Genomic DNA, 23032 nt, shown 5'->3' with positions numbered 1-23032 from the left:
CTACTTAGTCTGTGTTGGAGACATCAAGATTCATAAATAAATTATATAATCTCATTTATTATTGCAAATCCCAATGTTGCAATCAGAATTTCTAATTATCTGATGTCTTGAATAAACAGTTCAAATAAACATCTATTCAGGTAAACTTTTCACCATCCTTTATTGGGTTATTACCTAGGGGTTTTTTTTTTTCCATTTATTTATTTTTACCTAGGGTCTTGAAATCACCTTCCTTAGCATCAAATGTTATTTTCACTGAAATTTGATAATTGTATGAACATCACAGTTATAATTCCTAAAAACCTAAATTATAATTCCTAAAAATTCCTAAATTCCTAAAAAGACACTGTGGCAAATTTAAGATTACTTTTTATTTAAGTATCATATAAAAGTTATCTCATAAAAATATGCTCCATATTAAATAATTTTAAAGATACATACTTATAGACAATGCTTTCAATGTCACTTATCTATTACCATGAATCCTTTGGTCCCTAAGGCTGCCTTTGTTGCCTCTCCTAAGGCTAGATGCAGAGTATAACTGCTCCTGAGGGAGGAGCAAGAATCAAGGGTACTTGGGAGACTAGTGTCCATCATTACTGATGATGCTGCGAGATACCTGGCACCATAAACATGCTATTTAAACACAAATGAGAAAACAAGCTCTCTAAGCAGCCTTCACAGGGCTTTCCATACAAAGCATATTTCATATCAATAAAGATTTAACTAAGTAATGAGCTATACCTAAGTTACTTAACAGTTCTGAGTCCTTTCGGGTAAAGTCAATATCCAGCTTCCAATTTCCACTCTTTAAAATATTTCTCCATTGTCCTCCTAGATTTCAAGGTACCAACATTCACAGTAGGTATGATTTTCTGGGGCTTCAGCCACTGAACAAAACGTTTCAGTTCTAGGTAGCTGCTGTGTTCACTATAAGGGATTCCTGAAACACAAAAGAGAAGATATTGCAGACAAAAAAAAAAAAAAATCGAATTATTTTTTAAAAATACACAAGGCCAAAATAAAAAAGGAAAGCAATCCAGAGTATTTCTGTCAAAAACTTCCTGGTGCTTTATTTCTGATTTTAAAAAATGTGTTAATAACTTATATGGAGAATAACAATTAAAATATTAAAATGATACAGAAACTTTGAGCATTAAATAATTCTACTGCTTTTCCTATAGACACTTCATATGCATGTTTATAGATTCTTATTTTTAATTAGGCTTTCTTTTTATTTTTTTAATTCTTTTTTTTTTAAAGATTTATTTACTTATTTATGATAGACATATAGAGAGAGAGATAGAGGCAGAGACACAGGCAGAGGGAGAAGCAGGCTCCATGCCGAGAGCCCAATGCGGGACTCGATCCCGGGACCCCAGGATTGGGCCCTGGGCCCAAGGCAGGCGCTAAACCGCTGAGCCATCATCCAGGGATCCCCTAGGCTTTCTTTTTAAATTAGGCTTTTCTCTTTAAGCACTTAACTCAGCTATGGACTTCAGGAAAATCCTGGAAAAAACAAGAGTAAAATTTGAAGAGTATCAAGCAATTGACTCTTGGTTTCCAGAGCAAGTAAACGGATTATAGTCCCTGAGCTTTGCACACAGAAAAAGTAAGCAAAAAATAATAAAAATAAACATAAAATCTTAAAAATCCCTTTATCTTTACTGAAGATCAAGTGCCACAGAGAAGGGGAGAAGGAGACTTGTTTTAACTGGGATCTTTAGGGGCTGAAATTAAGTCATTAGTCTAGGGACATAGCAAAAACATTTCCGTCAGCCACAATTACAATAAACAATTTCTGAGGACAAAGGCAAACCTCCTCCACAAAATGAGAAAAATGAGTCAAATCTGTTCCTCTTGCCGTCATGGCATTGAACCCAATCTTCCTGCTGACAGTTTGCCAGTGGCACCTGAGCTTCCAGACTCAACTGCATTGCCCACCCCTCCTCTCAAGCACTTTTAGGGTTCCTCGAGATAGCACTGATCTCAAAAATGAAATAATCTGTATTAGCCAGTGTCTTTTTACTCTTGTCACATTCCTTTCTATCACTGTATGTACTAAAAGATGCAGTTTTAGAGTACAAAGAGCAGAAACTAGATTTAAAAGATTCTTTGGTGCCTGTTCTTCTTGGATCTTTTTTTTTACAGCTCTTTTTACTGTTTATTATTTTTATTTTTAAAATTTAAATTCAATTATCCAATATACAGTACATCATTAGTTTCAGATGTAGTTTTCAATAATTTATAGCTCTTTTTAAAAATGTCGTAACAAACATTAAAAGTGAAAAAATTTCATAATTATACCATATATTGAAATGTTTCCTTTGATCTGAGGAACAATGTCTCTTATATTAGTTAACTGGTTAGAATGCGTCCATCCTGTAGGCCGAAAAGCCAAAATCTGATTAAATTCTCCACCGCATTTCTTCAAATGACTCTGTAAAGCCTGTTAAATAAAAATAGGATATGTATTTAATAGTCAGTGAAGGTGGGTTATGTGGCATAAAACAAAATGATCACATTGGCATAGTGTTAGGGAGTGTGCACTTGGTAAACATTAATTTGCAATAACCTAGAGTTGTACTTCCAGAAAAAAATAAAATCACTGAAAAAGTAATTTTTCCTTTTATCTAAACTTAAAAAAAAAGTGCAGTCTGAAAAAAAGTAAGATGAGGTAGCCTTTAACATAAGAATTACAGATTCAAAGATTACAATTCAGATAGCTACCAAAGAAAGAAAGAAAGAACTCTCCAAATCCTACTACTATTAGGATACTGAATATACTGTTAGGATGTTACAGATACTAGTATCTAAGAGTATTTCTGTTAGAGATACCAGTATCAACACTGGTAAACAGCAGCCCAAAATTATCCACATGTATATATGTACAACGGAGGACTGACAGATAAATGGGAATAATTCTGTGAACGGCATTATATTCAACATGTACATATATTTCAAAGACACACACTAGCACTCTTCTCAGGGTCTCACTCCTTTCTACCCTTTAAACATGAACTAGAATACTTTCAAAACTTTTTCATGCTACTAGAGTTGGAAGTTCTATGGTTCCCTAATAAATCGTGAGTAGAACTTTCCAAACTAAAGTCATCATAAGTGATGACATTTGATGAAATCTGAAAATCAACAACTAAAGTTCAATCTTTGAAAGGTAAGAAAAATCCAAAGAAAGACAGTAATGGTACAAGAGACACCAAAAGTCTAATACTTTTGGTCTTCAGGCAAAACCCACAGTGTCAAGGGCTTAGTATAAATTTATAATTAAGTTCTAATTTACTTTAAAATAATAAAAAAATCTAAACTGCACATGGTGCCATCTTGGATTTCCAGAGGTCTCCTTTTTCTTCCTTAATTATTCATACTCTGAACTGTTGTAAAAGATGCTGGTAGAAAGTTCTGAAGAAAACAGACAAATCCATGCATCCATCTACTTTGTCCCTCATTCAATACATGTCTGTTCCAGTATTAGGCCACATTGTGGTGTCAGAATGGTGAATAAGAGACACAGCCCTTTACCTTCTGGAAGCTGAGAGGCTAGTGGGGAGATGGTCAATAAAACCCACTTTCTGGGTCTTTTTTAAAAATGGAAACCATATGCCCTTTCTTAACTTTTTCTAATTCTTATCATCTATTATACCATCAGCAACTAGAAGCCTTACAGACTGACCATTTCACAAAGGGCTCATTTTTTGTAGAAATTCCTAGAAATGGGATTGTTGAGTTAAAGGATTTACCCCTAACTTCCACTTCTATCCATGATGGATGAGCATGCTCATCTCTCTAAATCATGGCATGGGAATATTACCTTTTAAAAAAGCATACCAATTTGGTAGGAGACAAACATTCTTGTTTTGTTATTTTTATGTTTGATTACTAGTCAGAGGCTAAACATATGATTGTGTTTTTATACTTTTTTTTTTTTTTTTAAAGATTTTATTAATTTATTCATAAGAGACACAGAGAGAGGCAGAGACATAGGCAGAGGGAGAAGCCGGCTCCCTGTGGGGAGCCTGATACAGGACTTGATCCCAGAACCCTGGGATCATGACCTGAGCCAAAGGCAGGCGCTTAACTGCTGAGCCACCCAGGTGCTATTCTATATGATTGTGTTTATCAGATATTTATACTTCACTGGTAAATTAATAACAATCTTTTGATTTCTCCTTTGTATCAAACAATGATCTCTTATTAATTCAAATACCTACCATTTAAAGAGTCGTATTTCTTACCAACTACTGCCTCCCCACAAAAAAAAGGTTAAGCTATGGATAGATAGCTAAGTTTTCATTATAATCCCTGCAAATTTTTGGATTTTTGTCTAGCATAGTCTAGGATCTAGATAACGTGATACTATCTGCTTACTTACCAACCCTCTTCCCCTGGTCCTCACAAAAGAAAGGAAACAATACAAAACTGAGGTTTAGTGCAATTACACATTTAATATCATAAAGTGAGAGTCCAATTTCCAATACAGGTCATAAAACATATCCATTCCTATTTGTTTCACAAGTTCACTCAGTAGAATTAAGTGAGAATTTCTGCTTTTCACGAAACAAATTAGAGTTACCACAAAAACATCATTAACCTGTGCCACAAAAATTGATGATATTATTATCCAAGCCAAACATACGGGAAGAGGCTGCCAGCAGCTGCTAGTCATTCATTAACTACAATCCGGGAACTACTGCCATTTTATTAACTTTATTAAGAATGATCTAGTCAAGGGGTGCCTGAGTGGCTCAGTAGGTTAAGTATCTGCCTTCAGCAAGGACCTGGGATGGAGCCTTGCATCTGGCTTCTTGCTCAGCAAGCAATCTGCTTCTCCTTCTCCCTCTGCCCCCGCAAGCCACTCATGCTTGCTCTCTCTCCTTCTCTAATAGATCTTTGTTTCTTTTTTTGTTTTTGTTTTTTTTCTTAAAAAGAATGATCTAATCAACATAAAGTCTCTGATCCATGACCTGTCTCTGTTTATTGGTAACCAGTTTGTGATAAAAACTGATTTTGGTATATGGTATATGCCACTAGAATGGTTTTTTAGTAGGTTAATCCTCTATAACATTATTGTTTTTTTTTTTTTTTTTTAACATTATTGTTTATTGTCGTAATGTCTTACCACATTCAGTCAACCAGCTTTATTTTTTTTAATTTTTTTTTTTAATTTTATTTATTTATGATAGTCACATAGAGAGAGAGAGAGAGAGAGGCAGAGACACAGGCAGAGGGAGAAGCAGGCTCCATGCACCGGGAGCCCGATGTGGGATTCGATCCCGGGTCTCCAGGATCGCGCCCTGGGCCAAAGGCAGGCGCCAAACCGCTGCGCCACCCAGGGATCCCAGTCAACCAGCTTTAAATCAGAGGTGGTAGTCAATCCATATCACACATATGGATGCAGGATGTTGAACTAGATAGCATGAATGGTTTTATAGGGTTTCTAGGACTTTCAAGCCTGCCTTACAAACCCTGAAAATCATATCTGTTTACATTTTCACAAAATGTCATTAGCTCTGATGCAACAAAACTATTTTTGGTGGCAAAATAAAAAAATTGGCTTTAAGAATTAAGATATAACCTCATGGAAGCCATTGGCTTTCTGCTTTATCTGGGTTTTTGAAGACAAGAAATTTTTAAAAGTGTTATTTTTTGAAATGTCATTTTGGAAATATCTGGTCACATATGTATCTTTTTTTGTTGTTTATTTGTTTTTGAGTAGGCTCCATGCCCAATGAGGGGTTGAACTCAACTCTGAGATCAAGGGCCACATGCTCTACCAACTGAGCCAGGCAGGTGCCCCAACCTCTCTCTATCTTAACCTACACCTTAGAACTGACACTAGAAGTTGCTCTCTTAGGATACACTTCTACTATTTCACTTAATCCTCACAACAAATAAGTTTCCAACATATTATCAATGTTATTGGGATTAATGTTAATACAGAAAAGACCTGAAAAAAAGAACTCCTTAGAATTCTCTGTTCATTTCCCTACTCAATGGAAAGAACTAGAAGACAATCTTAAACACGGAAGATTTAAATGACCAGACAGTTACACACTTTTCTATTTTTGTTTCTTTTAGGACAATTCTCTAGTCCCTGTGGACATCTGAATTACTCCATGCAGCTACACACACATAACAAATTAAAAAATTTTAAATTACACTTAAAAGGTTTTCTGGGGCAAGGTTTACTATGACTCCACTATAACTAAATTCCTCTGCCTTAAATACAGGTAAAGTGGGATTTCAGTTTATAATCGTTGTATTATCTTTTCTAGTCCATCCTAAAAATACATATTCTATGAATGCTTACCTTAAAGTTAATTTGCATCATTGGGAGAAGGTGAACCAGTGAATTGCACATGTCTGTAGTGATGAAGGAATTAAGATCTGGTATGTTGAGGCACTGTAAGGTTTTATATTTTTCTTGGGACATGGCCACTCTTGAACCTAAAACATCAGCAATGGCTACAGGCAAAGGAAAAGGTTAAAAATAGCATAACTGCAGCTTATGAAAAAAATTATAAAGTTACAACCTAATCAAAATTTTAAATAATAATTTACCAACAATAACAAAAGAAATTCAAAACATTCACACTTTTGCTATATTTCAAAAAGGCTGAATACTTTTATTGGTTAACTGTATGAAATAAATTGTGAGAAATCCAGAGAATTTATTTTTAAGGACCTAGTATTTAAAAACTGCAAAAGACGGATAGAAAGGGATAGAAGAAAAGAAGGAACCAAATTTGGAGGAGTTAAAACTCCAGCTTTATCACTTCGTATCTTAATGTTTGACATGATGTGGCCATAATTAGGAAGAAATGCAAAGTATTTTGTGAAATAGTATATATAATGCCATCTTGACAAATTGCAATTACATATTCTAAATCATTTATGTACAAAAATGAAAACTGTTCTCTAAAATAATTAAATTGATGGTTATCCTCAAAGAATATGACTATACAGTAGTTATTTTTCAAAGTTCCCTGAAATACTAGTGTAGCCTGGACATTTCCTCTGTAAACATTCTGCAGATGTAAAGGCTGCCATAAACACACTTATCAAGTGTTTCTAATAAGTTAAACCTTTTAACGTTTAAATGAATCCACTCTATCAAGTTTTTCTTCAAAGGTAATATTGCACCATTTCAGGAAATAAGTATCAAGTACAAGCATCCAGACTGAAAGGGCTTTATGCAAAAGAGGATCTGATCTTTATAATATATTAATGTAAATTAGATACAGCTACTACCCACCTAGGAAGACTTTCTCTTTTCCAATAGAATAAGTGCCACAGACAACCAGAACACGTGGGTTTCGAGTTACTGCCTCAAAGGCAGTGTTGATGGCAAACTGGATAACCTCTTGCTGAGACGGAAAGGAATATTCTGGGCTGCAATATCTGTAATATGGAAATATGGTACTTACTAAACGAGCACCAAGAAAGCCACAGCATTAAGGTAGATGCTATTTTAGAAACCAAGCTCTAGCTGACTTACATGTAGTGGTTGTGTAATATATTAACAGCACTGCAGTTATTCCCTTGCCTATGGGTAAAATATTTGTTATGAGCCATGGATAATTTATGTTGGAATTTTATATCTCCAATACGACTTTTACATTATATTTCTTTTATTGTCCTCACATAAAGAAGTTGCCTCTTTTTCCTCAAGAACAGTTCTAGCTGGCTATTTTAGGTATGAATATATACCCCAGCATCTTTTTAACTTCAATCACTATCAAAGGAAATACTAGTGATAGGGATTATCTCTGAACTAAAGAAGTCTGATTTAGTTTAAAAAATTCTTAAAATAATGAAACCAATCATTAATTTAATAAAGCAAATTTATTTATTTATTATTATTTTTTAATAAAGCAAATTTAAATCAAACAGTTAATATTCACATGATTAACTGCTCCTCTGAGGAGATACAGAAATGTATATAGTATTACAAGAATATAATAGATCCAGTTGGGTTAACCTCAATGCAATCACACCTAATGAAGAAAGGTTAACCGTAAGACTACTAGCTAGCTATTGCTACTTGGGATGAAAATTAAGCATTTTTTTTCACTTAAAAAAAGTCATAAAGTACAAACATTGAAGAAACATTTTTTCCCATTTTCAAAATTGTTTTTGCTGGTCAGCCATAAGAATAGAGAAAACACTTGTCTTTTTTCTGATGAAAAACCAATAAAGAAATTCAGAATTCTATTTGTAGAGCAAAACGAAGCAAAAAAAAAAAAAAAAGTTTGTTTTTTTACTATTTTCTTAATGTATTTAGTGTTTAAAGTACATATAAAATAATTAGCTATAGTGTTAGAAAACTGGATGTGAAAGACCATCTTTTACTAAAATACGCCATCCAAACTCACTTCTTAAAACAGGTTGAAATAGTTGACATAATTCATTTCTAACCAACTGATGAGATACTTTAATATATAATAAAAAATAGCTTGTACCATTATATTTATAACATTTAGGAATTCAAAGCTGTCACTTATAAATTACTTTTGGAGAAAGGAACAAAGTACTTTGAATATTCAAAAATACAATCACATTTTGGCCTCTGTTTCTTCTTTACAATTACAGTTAATAGTCATACATATACTTTGAAAAGGTAACTTAAAAGGGTATTTTCTTAAAGTTTGCCTCCCAATTTTTCTTCCTTGTTTCAGTAACAGGATCCTCACATAAACCAAATGAAATCACAAAAAAAGAAAAAATGGAGTTGTATTTGGTTAAGACAGGTCATCCAAATTTGTTCTTAAGCAAGTATGTATTTTTTCAAACAGCAGTTCTCTGATAAAAACTTAAAATGATCACTGACAAGAAGCCATCATTTTGGTTACCTAAGCAACTGTGCAAATTGTTCATAATAAGCAGGGCAAATATTGTCAGTGGGGTTAAAAAAAAAAAAAAAGGCATACAAACAAAGCCTTTCTTACGTTGTATCTAAGTAAAGCGTGTGGACTTTCTGGCCTGCAAGACGAGAACGTTCCATCGTGGGATCAGCTCGGAAGTCACCAGTGTGTAACAGGACATTACCATTAGGAAGATAAAACAGGATCATGACAGCACCTGGACAGCTGAACACAAACATTTCAAAGGAAGAGTCTTAATGCATGCAAGGCAGCTGAAGGACTTCAATATCAACCAGTTAATACCCTCTAGTAGGAACCACAGGACACAGCACTGTACTATAGACAAAACAGCGCTTAAGCAAGTTTACATCACAATAATAATAAGAAGAAAAAGTGGTGTGCAGGATAGGATTGATTCAGCAGGCTAGGTTTGTTTGAATGCCACACTTCCTCACCTAAGGCCTGTCTTTAGGATTCATCCTTGGCTGGCCCTTGAGAGAGGAGCTGAATTCTTGGAATATGCTGCCTGGTTAAGAGTGCTTTTTATGCCTGAAGCATGGGCCATGTGTTACCAGTTTGACCAGATAGTTTATGCTAATATTGTTATCTTTGGTAAATATCTGTTTTGCTCTAGGGGACTGGAGTCTGAGGAGCTGAGGCAAGTCACGTGGTATTGTATGTGTATGTAACTGACCCTCATTAAAAGCCCTGGCTGGACTCGAGGCTCACATGAGCCTCCCTGCCTGGCCATGCTTGGCATGTGTGGTGACACAGCACTGCTGGGAGAACTAAGTGCATCTGTGCTACTCATTAGAAAAGGATACCTGGAAACTTGTGCCTGGTTTCTCCTGGACTTTGCCCCCATTTGCCTTTTCCCTTTGCTGATTTTAATCTGTATCCTTTCCCTGAAAGCATGAGTACAACAGCTCTTCTGAGTCCCATGGGTCCTTCTAGTGAACCACTGAGCCTCAATACTGCCAAAATACATAGAGCTTTCATTATTAATTCTGGGAAAACACTGGGAATAATTACTTTTGTAATTAAAACTTCCTTTTGCCTTCCCACCCCAAAACTTCAGACCACAATGACTTTACTGGGGAATTCTATCAAACACAAAAGGAAGAAATAGTACCAATCTATACAACATCTTTCAGAACAGAATAGAAGGGAATAGTTCATGTGGCCAGTAGTACTCCAATATCAAAACCAGACAAAAGCATTATAAAAAAAGGCAAAAACTACAGACCAATATCCATTACGAAAACAGACACAGAAGTCCTTAACAGAATATTTAGCATATCAAATCCAGCAACACATATTTTGTAAAGGATACTCCATGAAGACTGAGTGGAGTTTATCCCAGTGATGCAAGGCTGGTTTAACATTCAAAAAGTCCAGCAGCATCATTTACCCTTTTTAACATCATAGAGGAGAAAAATTATATGATCACCTCAGTAGATGTTGAAGAAGCATTTGACAAAAGTCAACACCTATTCATGATTACAAACTCTCAGCAGACTAGGAATGGAAGGGATTTTCTTCAACCTGATAAAAGGCATCTAAGAAAAACCTATTGCTAACATCAAGCTAAAGGGAGAAAGAGTGAAAGCTTTCCTCTTTGGGTCAGGAACAAGGCACATCTGCTCTTACCACTCCCATTCAACACTGTACTAGAGGTCTGAGCCAGGACCATGAACAAGAGGGGAAAGAAGCATTCTGAATGGAGAGTAAGAAGTAAAACAAGATTCTCTATATTTGCAGATGACACGATACTACATTCAGGAAATTTTCAGGAATCTATAAAAAACCTACTACAATTAATGTGCAAGTTTAGCAAGGTCTCAGGATACAAGGTCAAAAAACAAAAATCAGTTGTCCATCAAGAGGTGAACAAAGACATCATAGTGTGCCCATACAATAGATACTACTCAGCAATAAAAAGAAACAAACTATTGATACACACAGCATGGATGAATCTCAAAAACGTGATGAGTGACAGAACCTGGATGCAAAAGAGTACGTACTATGTGATTTCATTTTGCTGAATCTCTAGGAAAGACAAATCTAATCCATGGGGACAGGAAATAGATCAATGGTCCCCTGGGCTGGAATGGGGCTTGGGGATTGACTGCAAAGGAGCACAAGGAAACCTTTTGGGATAGTGACAATTTTCTGTATTTTTACTGTAGTGGTATTACATGTGCTCAGTGGGGAGTCGGCTTGAGAGTCTCTTTCTCCCTCTTCCTCCCTCTTAAGAAAGAACGAAGAGAAAGAAAAAAATAAAGAACAAACAGCAACAAAGTTAGCAGACAAAAAGTTAAAAGCAACCTGAAGCGGGAGCACGGGTTTGGATTTTTAGAGATCTAGTCTTAATTTTAATTCTCTAAGCACCTCTGACCATTCAAATCATATATAAAAAGTATGAAGAAGCAAGTTGACAGTTGGATTTCGGTAATAGGATACTGACAGTGCTTTACATTAAAAAAAACAAAAAGGGAAAAAGGGAAACCACTTTCTAAGAAAAAAAAACTTCCAAGTCTTTAGTATTAAAAGCCTGAGGGATTTCTTTCTTTCTTTTCTTTTTAAAGATTTTATGGGGATCCCTGGGTGGCGCAGTGGTTTAGCGCCTGCCTTTGGCCCAGGGCGCTATCCTGGAGACCCGGGATCGAATCCCACGTCGGGCTCCCGGTGCATGGAGCCTGCTTCTCCCTCTGCTTCTCCCTCTGCGTCTCTCTCTCTCTCTGTGACTATCATAAATAAATAAAAATTAAAAAAAAAAAAAAAGATTTTATGTACTTATTTGACAGAAAGCAAGGGAGAGAGAGTACGGGCCGGACAGAGGGAGAAGCAGACTCCCTGCTGAGCAGGGAGCCGATTTGAGGCTCAATCCCAGGATCCTGGACCATAATTCAAGTCAAAGGCAGAGCTTAACTGACTGAGCCCCTCAGGCACCCCCTGAAGGATTTCTTTAAAAGGGAAAAAAGAAAAATCCTCTGGTATCTGAATGGAGTGCAAGCTGTTAACTTACATAAGTGATATTAAAGAAAATGGCAAAAAAAAAAAAAAATAAGGAAAATGGCAAAAGGTTAGCTCTTCAAAACAGCAGCAACATGTTAAAATATTTTTTAAAAAAATAAGATGGAGTCTCCTATGTCAAGGATAGTAATTTAAACTGCATTAAAAATGAATTAGATAACATTTAAAGGACCTTTCTACATTTAATCTGATTCTGTAATTGAATGTTATTTTTTTTCAAAAGGAGAACTGTTTTTACTTAAAGTTTTAAAAATATCAACCACATTAGTTCCAATAAAAAGAAGTTCTTAAATAGATGTACTAATACTTTATTTTAAATATTTTTAAAATATAAGCTAGTTTTAAGGTAACTTTAATACTTACTGATTGGCATCAAGCAAAACAACTTTTACACCATTTACTATACATTCAGTGTCCATTGGCAATGGATGGATGTATTGTTTTTGCACGTGAAGTTTGCTCTTCAACAAATTGCCAGTTATCTGCAAAACAGAATGTGCTTATTGCTGATACAGTACAACACTAAATTGTTGTGGGACACAACAATAAAACAGATAAAGTCTTTTATTTCAGATCTAGTTTGGAACCAAGTATCTTAGTCTCTCTGTTTTCCCACTTACTTGTATTCATGGAAACCCTCCAGAATGTCAGGAGGACCTTCCTACAAGGACTACGTCACAACTGTGCTTAAACATGGTTCACTGGCTCTCCCTCTCCTGCGGAAAGTCCCTCATCCCCAGATGATATACAAAACCCTTCATTATCTGGCCCCTGCACATTTCTGCAGGTTTATCTTCTGTTAGAGAATAACAGAGAATAAAGAGAATTTCTCATGGTTAGCTGTTCTGAATTGTCTCAAGTGCCTGCAATGGGTAGATTTCCCAGGCGTCTATGCCAGTGTACAAACTCTACTCTCTACCTAGGATGCCCTCTCCTCTTTCTTCCGCCCAGTTCTGGAATTGGACAGACCTGTGTTCAAATTCTGGCTCTGCCACTACTAGCTCTGTGACTTAGGACATACCACTTAGTCTCTCCCAACCTCGGTTGCTTCATTCATAAAAAGAGATTCATTTTATTTCAATGAAAATAATGCAAGAATGCTTGAAAATTAAATTGAAGTTTTAGCCAAAGCCCTTAGTAGTAGGCACTAAAATAGTCACCTTTTAATAATTAATTCAAGGTATCTTTTCCACCACTTTCTCTGAATTTGGCCTGGGGCAGAATACAGCACTTTCTTCTTCTATTTGCTGGCGTCCCATTCAGTTTTCTGTCGCAATATCAATCCTACCACAGTGTATTTGCAAATGTATCCCGTGAAGGCTGTGAGCTCCTTGAAGTTAGGTATTTTGCCCTGAAAGTCTTTTTGGGCACTCAATAAATGTTTACTGAATGGAACTTAGGTGTTTTAATACACCATGAAGTAGTTTACTGTTTCCATATAATAAAGCATTTTTAAAAAGTCTTGTAACCATTAGCAATAACTCATTTAGCTTTAGACTCTTGATGTTTTCTCACATATTTTCTAGTAGAATGATAGATTTTACAATGTTAATTGTTCTTTTTTAACCACATGCTTAGAAATTCACTGCATCCCATAAATTTAGAAGGCAAAAACTTACCTCACTACAATAAACTGGAAATGTGAAGTTTTTAGACAATCCAGCATAATGATCAGAATGAAAATGTGTGAGAAAATAGGCTGTGCACCCTTCAACCAATCCGTACTGGAAGGCATCAACTGTAAAGCCAGTCCCTGTAAAATGAGAAGAGCACACAACTGCTTGAGCAATAGCCAACGGAGTAAAATGTGAAAGACATCCAATTCGAATATAGTGAACTCCCTTACGTCTTTACATCTGTTTCAACGAGCTTCATAATTTAAAAACTTATGCCACATAAATTCAGCCAAAAGAGGATACTACAGATGAAAATGAGTCTTTTAAGTTTATACTAAATATCCCAGTATTGGCTCCTAAAAAAATTTTTTTATGTACTTTTTTTTTTTTTTTTAAGTAGGTGCCACATCCAGTGTGGAGCCCAACAAGGGGCCTGAACTCACGACCCTCAGATCAAGACCTGAGCTGAGATCAAGATTCAGATGCTTAACCGACTGAGCCACCCAGGCTCCCACTGGCTTTTTTTTTTTTTTTTTTAAATGAGCAACTGTACCAAAAAATTTAAAATACTAAGTTACAAACCAATTGTTTTACTGATCTAAAATCCTTTACTTCTGCAAAACTGCAAAAGGAAAATGCTCACTTTCTTCTTATTTTATTCTATTGTGGCAACTGATACTGGAGGGTACAAACGGTCAAAGGCCCAAATAACCATACATATTACAGTGGTTGTGGCCTCCACTGGGTCACAGTACAATAACTGATGGACAGCATATCTGTAGTATTTGAATTTCATTGTGGGGGATGGGAGGTTGGAGGTGAAGAAAGGAAACAAGAAAATAAATTCCAAAAAAAAAAAAAAAAAAAGGTTACCTGAAGAAGCAAAAAAGGGAAAAAATAGAGCTGAGCTGTTCTGAAAAGTGTTCATGAAAGAAATAATCACCACATGTATAAACTATGATACCTAAGTCATAAGCACACCTTCACAATGCCACTGAGGCTTAGCCACACATGGCACACTAGTCTCAAGCTCACTTACAATATAGAAAATTCATCAAATAAGTATTAAAAAACAAAACTGGTGCTGTAAGGTACATAAATGATATGCCCTATATAAACATTTTGAGCAAATTACAGATTGCAGCTATCAAAGTACTTTGCACAATCTTTCTGAAACCAGGTGCATTTTGGCAGATTTTATATTATTTTTAGAAGAATTATTGGTCTACAATACAGTTCAATTTACTACACATTTTTCTAACTCGTCTATGAAGGCATGAGAAATGACAAAATATAAAAAAGGCTGCGGAAATAAGTTATGATTTAGAGGTTAAAAATGACAATTATTATGACCTATACAATCTGTTAATTTTCCTTCTTTGAAGCTATTTAGTGCTTTGTATTTCTAAGTGCTTAGAGACCGTTTTAATGAAATTTTATTATAATTTGTTTTTATAATTACTTACAGACAGCCTTCCCTCCTTCCACATTAAGCTGACCTTTACTCATCTGTGTCCTTCTGTAAAATCTATATACGAGTATCTTGTGTGCAAAATACTATATATTTATACTTAATAGATATATTTATATATTTAATAAAAGTTTGCTGATTGGGGCAAAAGCATTTAAATAGGCAAAAAATCTATGTTACATTTCAATGAGGTATAAAAAAACAAAAGAAATACACAAAATTGTTCTATACAAATACACACAGACACAACATGGGTAATAAACATGAAATTTTTAAAAGTCGATTTTTTGTAGATATATTAAGCATTGGCATTTGAACTTACCAGGTATTTTCTTATAGAATGGACATGTCTTTTTTCTTAACTGTCCTGCATTAGGTGACTCTGGAATTTTCATATTCCCTCTCTGCAGCCTGCCACAAGCTGATTTTATGGAGACTTTGTCTTTCTTTAAATTGACTGTTTTGGATTCTGTCCTGTTAAGGTGATGTGACCGCTTCTGAGGTGTTCCTTCCTCTAGTGAATCTGACTTTTTGAGTCTCTTTCTTCTTTGTGGCCTCTCATTAGAAACTTCCACAGAGGGCTGACTCTCATTTAAATTCTTTGCATCAAATTCTAAATCACTTAAAGATTTTTCTGCTTTCCTCTTGCGCTGCCGGGACCTCTTTTCATTAGGACTTACAACTGGATTTAAGTTCATCCCTCCTACTGCACTTTCCCCCAGCAATTTCTCTTCCTTTCTTTTGGGGGGTAGTCCAAAATAAACACCTATATCCATTTGTTTCATTACCTTGGGAGATGGCTGTGTTGCAGGACACTTGGGACCAGATGGTGACATTTTCAGAGACTCGGCAGCAGTAGGTGCGCCGGAAGATTTCTCTGTATTTGGAACCATAACTTTACTGTCTAGTCTACCACCTAATGCCTTTCCGCAGACACATGCTGAGTTAGTATTGTTCTTAGCACTGAAGTTCTTACTTGATAATTTTCTGATTTTACTTTGGGTTGGATGGAAAGAAAGATCCCCTTCTCCCTGGCTTTCGATTGCCTTCAGGATCTCACTATTAAGTGATGGAAGAGGAATCTGATTGCAAACACCTGATTCTTCAATGACCTGTTTCTGTTTATTTGATTGAGATGGGTGACGTTCTGGCTTTCCAAGGTTTGCTTTAGCAGCTTGATAACTAGAAGTAAGCCCCTGTGCTAATGCAGATGGAAACAGCACAAAATCATGACCAGGATGTGCTGGATCCTCACATGAAATAACACTTCTATTTTGGGAAAAAAGTTGAGATGAACCAATTAGAGTGTTGTATTTATATAATACTTCATGGTATTTATCCTGAATTAAGAAGCTGTCCATGTGGGGGCCACTTTCCTGCTGGTCCATCAGGAAGGCACCATGGAGTTTTTGAGACGAAGTAGAGCTGTTGTCATCCTCTTCCAGGCTGCCATCTTTAGAGCTTCCCGTAAAAAAGAGTTCCTGCTGCGAAACACCCAGTGTTTCATCCATAGTGTAAGTCTCCTCGTCACTCTGAAGCGGAGAATAAGAGATTTCACAGCTGCTAAAGTCATTTTCTGGCAATGGGGAACGTATGTGTTCTGAGTTGCTTAGGATGCCTAGTTCCTCAGCAAGAGGGAGACCGACTCCTATCAGTTTGTCATTATTAATACCTTCTGGAAATTGTGGGGTTTGTTGGGACGTTTGGCTATTTGTCGAAGAAGAAATCTTTTTATTGGTTTCAGTTGGAGATTGAAATTTCCTGAGACACGGTGTCACTAATGAGGGATGAGTTGAAACATTTAAGTCTTCTGATTGCTTCCAAGGCAGAGGCCATCTTTCCTCAAGGCCACAGAGAAAGCTTGAGTTAGTCTCATGGCAACAATCCCCTGACGGATGGGCTGGGCTGCTGACAGGACTCCTGCTCGCCCTGCTCTGAGCCAGCAGGAGGTGAGTGTATCTCTTGAAATGAGAAGGAATTGTTGAGGTGCACAGGAGACCATCAGGACACTCTGAAAATTTTAAAAAAGAAAAAAAGTAGCGCAGGATCAAAGCCCAGTGTTAACACGTAAGTGATAAGTTACCAACCATACTTTGAGGCCTTAAGAACTTATCGTTACACAATCAAAATATCTGGCATAAAATAACAGTAATCCAGTATGGTTTTGCAACGCGCTTATTATTTTTTAAACAAATACTTAAGATTTATTTTCAGATAATCTTTTTCCCAAAAAAAATGTTGTAAGACTAACACCTTTTCTTCCCTTTAAATAACTCTCAAAAATATGAGCCCCTTCAAAACTCAGTTCATGTTTACACAAGGTATTCACAGGCCTTCCTGTTTCACCATCGCTCTGGCAATAGAGAGTGAAAAAGACTAGTGTGTCTCTCAGAGAACTAAAGTTCTAGCCCAGTTTTTGTCTTATCAAGCAATACAGATTTGGGACGATTAGAGTATCCTATTAGGGTCCATCATTTAATACTTACACTGCATACAAGAGTAACAACAATCTTAGTTATAGCTCTTCGTACACTAAATAGATTCTAAGATTCGAAATTCAATTTGGTAACTTGTTAATAATATGGCTTTAATAACCTGGAAACTATTCCCTGTTATACTATTATAATTGAGAAACATTCTGTAAACCATCTTGGCATATCCCCTTCTATGTTAATTTCCAGGGTTTTTTTTTGTTTTTAGGTTTTATGTAAGTAATTTCTACACCCAACATGGGCTCCACCTAACAACCCTGGGATCAAGAGCTGCATGCTCTTCAGACTGAGCCAGCCAGGTGCCCCAATTTCCAGGTTTATCAAAAAATGACCCACTCTCCCTCCCAAAAAAGACTGGTTACATTAAATTAGAAGACCTCATCGATGAACATAATTAAAACCATCACATAAAAGTATTTGTTATGGCACAGAATTCAGTTCAAGAAGAGTCCATCTGTGATGCTATTCAAAGTAGTTTAGTGAAAAATCAAAAGAAAAATCTCTTTGAGGTGGCTTTCTCATAAGACATTTCACCCTGAGCTGCTCACCATAGGACTCCAACTTCCATTTCTGATTTTCAAGCCACTTAAAAGCAAAATACTAGCATTTGATGAGACTTTTGCTTTACATGAAAAAAAAAAAAGCTAATGCCAAAAATTTTTAAAGTTCCTTTGCGTCTTTATGCAGTACTTTAAAATAACTAGAGGTTAATAATGTCTCTGAATCATACATAACATGAAAGCCATACTGAATAGTATTTTTATTTTGCTGAATTTTAATTCTTTGAGATTAAAAAATCCATATATGGTATACATAACTTTGAAATCTACAAATCATCATAACAACCCATTCTTCAGATACTCCAAGTAGGACTACCTGTTAAATATTATATAAAAGATAATAAAAGCATAGCATTACTTCAGTTATCACTTGGCACATTTTTTAATTTGAATCTTATAAATGTAAGACTCCTTCCCAGATCTTCTTCCTTTACCATAGCATGACAAATTCAACAGAATCCTGTTTAGAAGACTCATAATTCTCTAAATTTGTTTCACAAAAGATAATAGGCATTCTTTTAAGAATGCTCATCTATAAAACATTAATACCACTTACTTTTTGCAGTCATTGTGAGAGGCAAGTAAATAGTGAAAGCATCTAGTAGAGTATGTGCTCAATTAACATTTATGAAAAATCACTGAGATGTTTAGGAACTTCTATGACACAATATAATGCATTTCAACTGTTTTCAAGTTTGCAACATTCTTTAAAATTATACCATTGACTATGATCTTTTTTACCCTTCTCAAGAAGGGTTTCCTTGTTTCCTTCCAGGGTAAATAAATTATTGATACTTTACTGCTTGCCTTGCTTGTTCCACCAGACTCCATCTGGCTTAATGCAAGTCTTTTAGACTATTTAAAGACCACTCCCTTTTTTGTAGTCTTACCTGTTTCAGAGACTGGTGGAGAATCCAAACACTCAAAAACATGCCATCGAGGTGTCTGACCTAGCAATGAGGAAAAAGGCATCTGGCAGTTTGGGCAGTATCCATCATACACTGGACGTATCTTTGGTGATACTTGTTTATTTTTGAGGGTCCTACAGTGCTTTCCTGGAGTGGTTTCCTTGTCTTGGGACTGGTGAATACCATCGCCACAACTAGAATTCTGACTAGAAGCTACGGAAGTCTGACTACCTGTTTCTCCAAGGCACATTTCAGGGTCCTTTGTCTTCTCTTGGGCTTCTACAGTTCTCTTTTTATTTCTCTTTCGTGTCGACTGGCATTTTCCATCTGTTGCTTTTTCAACAGATTTTCGAATATTCTCAGAGCAATTGTTTGTTTGTACCGATTTGGGTTTTCTTTTAGACTTGTATTCCCAGATGTCTTCTTCCAAAACATCTTCTAACATGGCAAAATGATTTTTTTTTTTTTTTAGCAAATTAAGAATGTATTTCTGGTTATAAAAATTTTTAATGGAAATATATTTTGCTGAGAAAAAAAAAGGTAACTTGATGGGAATCTAAAGCTTTGGTAGTGGATATATTGGCAAACTACAGACCTTACACCTGCAAGCACCTGCTATTCCATTTATACCACAATAAAATTAAGAGAACCTACCACAGGGGTAGCCTCTGAGAAGTTTCCCATTGTGACTACTATTTCATTCAAGTGTGTTGGCCTTTCCAAGGACTCGATTCATAAATATAAGAATCAGTAGCACTTCGAAAACCAAGCGCTAAGAGGAAGTATAGGTTCAACGGCTTAGCTTAGAATGAGGTTTGCACAACAGTTATAATGAAGGTCGGTCCTGTGGGTTCCCTTTGAACTGGACAATGCTCCAAATAACTCACAAATGCCACAGTCCCTGGGCAACTGGTTTAGCAGGTTTCCCGCACATTAAAAGGCTGTCTCAGCTCCCTGGTACCACCATAATCACACACCAGAAGCAAAGAGGTGTGTCGTTCAGGCGGGGTGGGGGCGGGGTGGCGGACTAGTAATTAATTGCCTGCATCCGTGACTCTTGGATATTCGATCACTTCGCTTTTCCTGGGTCAGTCCGATTATCTTCTTCCAGCAGCGAGGAACCAACACTGCACAATGAACAAACAAGATTCAAATGCATGAAGTTGTGTTTGCACCGAGGCCACCCACACTGCACTCCTAAGTCCACACTGCAGAGGCGGCCCGCCCCAGCGGTGGCCAGCCTCGCTCTCCATCAGCCTCAAAACCAAGGTTCACCTGCCGGAGGCCTCCCACCTGCTCCACCTGGTCTTTGAACTCTGGAGGCTGCAAGGCCAAGGAGCGGGGCCTTACGCTTTGCAGGGCGGGGAGACAGTGAGCTGCGAGCGCAGCTGGTTCCATAAAAGCTAGAGAACCGTCCGCTGCTGAAGTCGGAGGCAGCCCTCCCCCTCCCTCCCCCGCCTCCGGGATCCTCGCCTGAGCCCACCTGCCCCCCGCACACCCTCGGGAGCAGCTCCAGCTGCGTCCGCTCCCCTCGGCGCCCCCCTCCCCCCTGCTCCGCTGGCGAAGTGTTCGCGCTCGCACTTTCAGCTCCGCGGGGCGACAAGATACGGTGTCCGTGTATAAGCCAAAGCCATCGCCAGTCACTCCCAACTTAAAAACAAACAAACAAACAAAAAAACACCTATATCAGGAGGCTATTCCTACTCCCCCGCCCTTTACCTTTGGTGTCTTGGCGGGAACAGCTTTTCCCCTTGCTAGTGCTGTGTCGAATCGGCTGACCCCGGTCTCAGGGCGGGACTTTGAAAAAGTTTGTGTCCTTTTTAAATCCTACGGATTTATTTTATTTCCGCTTTGTTCTAAAGCCCGCTAATTTCCAAAGTGAGGTGTGTGGGGGTATAGGGCTGTCAGGGCTCCTGGAATGCGGACCCGGAATCTCTCCCCATGCTGAATCTGGCGCTCCGAATGTCCAGCCGAGCCGGGGAAACGCTCTGGAAGGGGCGGGGTGGTTGGGGCCGGTGGTAAAAATTGCGGGCCCCGGAATTCCAGCGGTTTGTGCCTGAGCCCTGGAATGCACGGTCACGGAAAAGAAAAAGGTGTCGTGTGCGTGGAGTGCGGGGCTGGCGGAGGGTGAGGTGAATGTGCCGTTGTGAAACGGAAGGCCGGCCATTGCTTCCTCTCGCCCCACACGAGACCCTCCCGCGGGCCCCCGCGGCCGCCTGTGGACTGTCCGGAGAGAACATGGCGGCCCCCAGAGCCCGGGGCTGCAGCCTCGCGGGCCTGCTGCCGGCGCAGACCTCGCTGGAGTACGCCCTGCTCGACGCCGTCACGCAGGAGGAGAAGGACAGCCTGGTCTACCAGTATCTGCAGAAGGTGGACGGCTGGGAGCAGGACTTGGCAGTGCCCGAGTTTCCGGAAGGTGAGGGGCAGGCTGCGGGGTGGGGACCCCTGCGGGAACCTCCCCTCGCTCGGGGCCGCCGCCCTCCCCTGAGGCGGGGGCGAGGCGGGGGGCGGGGGGTGCGACCGCGCGGCCGGGGCGCCTCGCCTGCCCCCTGCGGCTTCCCCGGGTCCCAGAGGTGGCCCCCCGGGGCGCGGCGACGTGCGCCTCCGCGTCCGCCCGGGGCCCGTGGGAGCCCAGCGGACCTTCCATGCCTGCCCCGCCCTTCCCATCCTCTGCGCGTCCTGCCCGCGTTCGCGGCCCGCTGTGTGCTGCCCACAGACGTCGACACCAACGGGGCCTCTCGTATTTACTCCTCCCCTACCCCCCCTCCAGGTGGTATCTGTGTGATCGTGGGGGAAACTGAGGCACAGGAAGGCTGGGTAACTGCCCGAGCCGGATGACCCGGAGCCCCCGGACCGGCGCGTGTGTCAGCTGTGAACCGTTCTCCGTTCAGGGTCTTTGAACTCTGTTGTCATTTTTTTTTCTTTTTTTCTTTTTTTTTTCTTTTTTGAAATTGAATTGATTACAGCCTATCTCCAGGGTTTGAATGCCAGCCGAGTGTTTGGACACCCGGGAGCTGATATTCCCAGTAGCACATCTTGCCGTTGATAACGAAGCCGAAGCCGTACTTTGCCTTCTTTGGTTGGGACTGGCCTTGTTTTGTTGGTGTTGGCAGGTCTCCTGGGGGGACACTGAAACCACATGTATAGTTAATGGGTTGGGTATGGCCGGGGTCAGTATCTCAGCAGAACCTTGCCTTTCACAACAGTCCTGTGTGGCTTTCCAAGCCTTTTGCTCCCACCTTCCAACATGCTTTTTTTTTTTTTCTTCCCCCGTTACTAACCCTCTACAGAATTTGAAATATTGTGTGTGTGTGTGTTGGGGGGGGTGATGGCAGGAGAATCAGGTGCAAGACTGCTTATCCCGTCAAAGACACTAAGAGATGAGACACATATGCGCATATTTTTTAAAAAACTTTGTAAGAAGTTAGTTACATAACATAGTGTTAGAAAGTGGCAGGAGACCCCCTAGGTTTGGGGACAGTGTTTTTATTTTCTAGTGTTGTTTATATTCGCAGTGGGTGTATTTTATTACCAGGAGATAGGACCTTAGTGACTCATAAATAATACAGCAAAATATTCGGGCTTCGTATCTGACGTAGTCAGATTTTCTGCTGGATCTGATTATTGAGCTCAGAATACTAGATAACCAGTTTCTTCTTGGTTTCATGATCGGTAAACTAGAATCAAGAAGTCATAAACATACTCTGTCTCAAACAGTGTACTTTGTTCATTTCTTCAAAGAGATATGTTTATGGGAAACTGTGGTATAAAGGATGATTTCAGACAGATCTGGGATGAAATCCTAGTTCATTTGTTAGTTGCATGAGCAAGGGACTTGATTTTTCCAAGCCTTATATGACTTCCTTATAAAATAGAACCAGTATTTAGCTTTCAGGTTAATTATGTGGATTAAAGGTAATATAGCTAAAGTTCTTAGTTTGTGTGATATCTCAATAAATGTTGATGGCTTTTTAAAATTATTTTCATTGTGATTATTGTTATTGTAAAATTTATTACTATTATTATTATTAAGCCTGGTAAGCCCAATAACTGACATGTAATAATAC

The 23032-nt window shown here is 38.4% G+C and overlaps 2 protein-coding genes across 11 annotated transcripts in view; one reads left to right on the top strand and one right to left on the bottom strand.

The window, feature by feature from the left end:
- Window positions 1–141: 141 nt before the first annotated feature.
- DCLRE1A (DNA cross-link repair 1A) lies at window positions 142–20910 on the bottom strand. 2 transcript variants are annotated; one of them, XM_072805233.1, is made up of 10 exons: window positions 20685–20910; window positions 18948–20092; window positions 15328–17016; window positions 13538–13671; window positions 12282–12400; window positions 8967–9107; window positions 7274–7419; window positions 6329–6483; window positions 2308–2449; window positions 142–943 (listed from the first exon to the last, which is right to left on the bottom strand). In XM_072805233.1, exons 2-10 carry the CDS (start codon window positions 19408–19410, stop codon window positions 783–785), a joined length of 3150 nt encoding a protein of 1049 aa, XP_072661334.1. In that variant the 5' UTR covers window positions 19411–20092; window positions 20685–20910; the 3' UTR covers window positions 142–782. The 2 variants fall into 2 exon arrangements, with proteins under 2 accessions (XP_072661334.1, XP_072661333.1); XM_072805232.1 differs by lacking the exon at window positions 20685–20910 and adding an exon at window positions 20449–20557.
- A 32-nt stretch (window positions 20911–20942) lies between these two features.
- Window positions 20943–23032, top strand: part of NHLRC2 (NHL repeat containing 2) — a 64987-nt gene continuing 62897 nt past the window's right edge. For 8 of the 9 annotated variants that reach the window (XR_012020563.1, XR_012020564.1, XM_072805240.1 and 5 more), the window contains exon 1: window positions 20943–21381. Coding sequence is in view for 7 of the 9 variants with exons in the window: in XM_072805240.1 (XP_072661341.1) it covers window positions 21102–21381 (280 nt within the window). In the remaining 2 variants the exon portion in view is untranslated. The remainder of the gene's footprint in view (window positions 21382–23032) is intronic. The other variant, XM_072805239.1, reaches the window with a different exon arrangement.

Source organism: Canis lupus, chromosome 29 (genome assembly GCF_048164855.1).
Source record: "Canis lupus baileyi chromosome 29, mCanLup2.hap1, whole genome shotgun sequence".
Taxonomy (NCBI): Eukaryota; Metazoa; Chordata; class Mammalia; order Carnivora; family Canidae; genus Canis; species Canis lupus.
The sequence above is the reverse complement of the archived record's forward strand: the minus strand, read 5'-3'. Positions and strand labels throughout refer to the sequence as shown.

Bases quoted from the DNA above. Each gene is read 5' to 3' on its own strand.
- DCLRE1A (XM_072805233.1), bottom strand. From the start codon at position 19,410: ATGTTAGAAGATGTTTTGGAAGAAGACATCTGGGAATACAAGTCTAAA. The intron at 12,401-13,537 runs GTAAGTTTTTGC...TCTGTTTTGCAG, and splicing joins TTCCAGTTTATTGTAGTGAG to ATAACTGGCAATTTGTTGAA. The intron at 944-2,307 runs GTATAATTATGA...TTTGTGTTTCAG, and splicing joins AGGAAACATTTCAATATATG to GAATCCCTTATAGTGAACAC.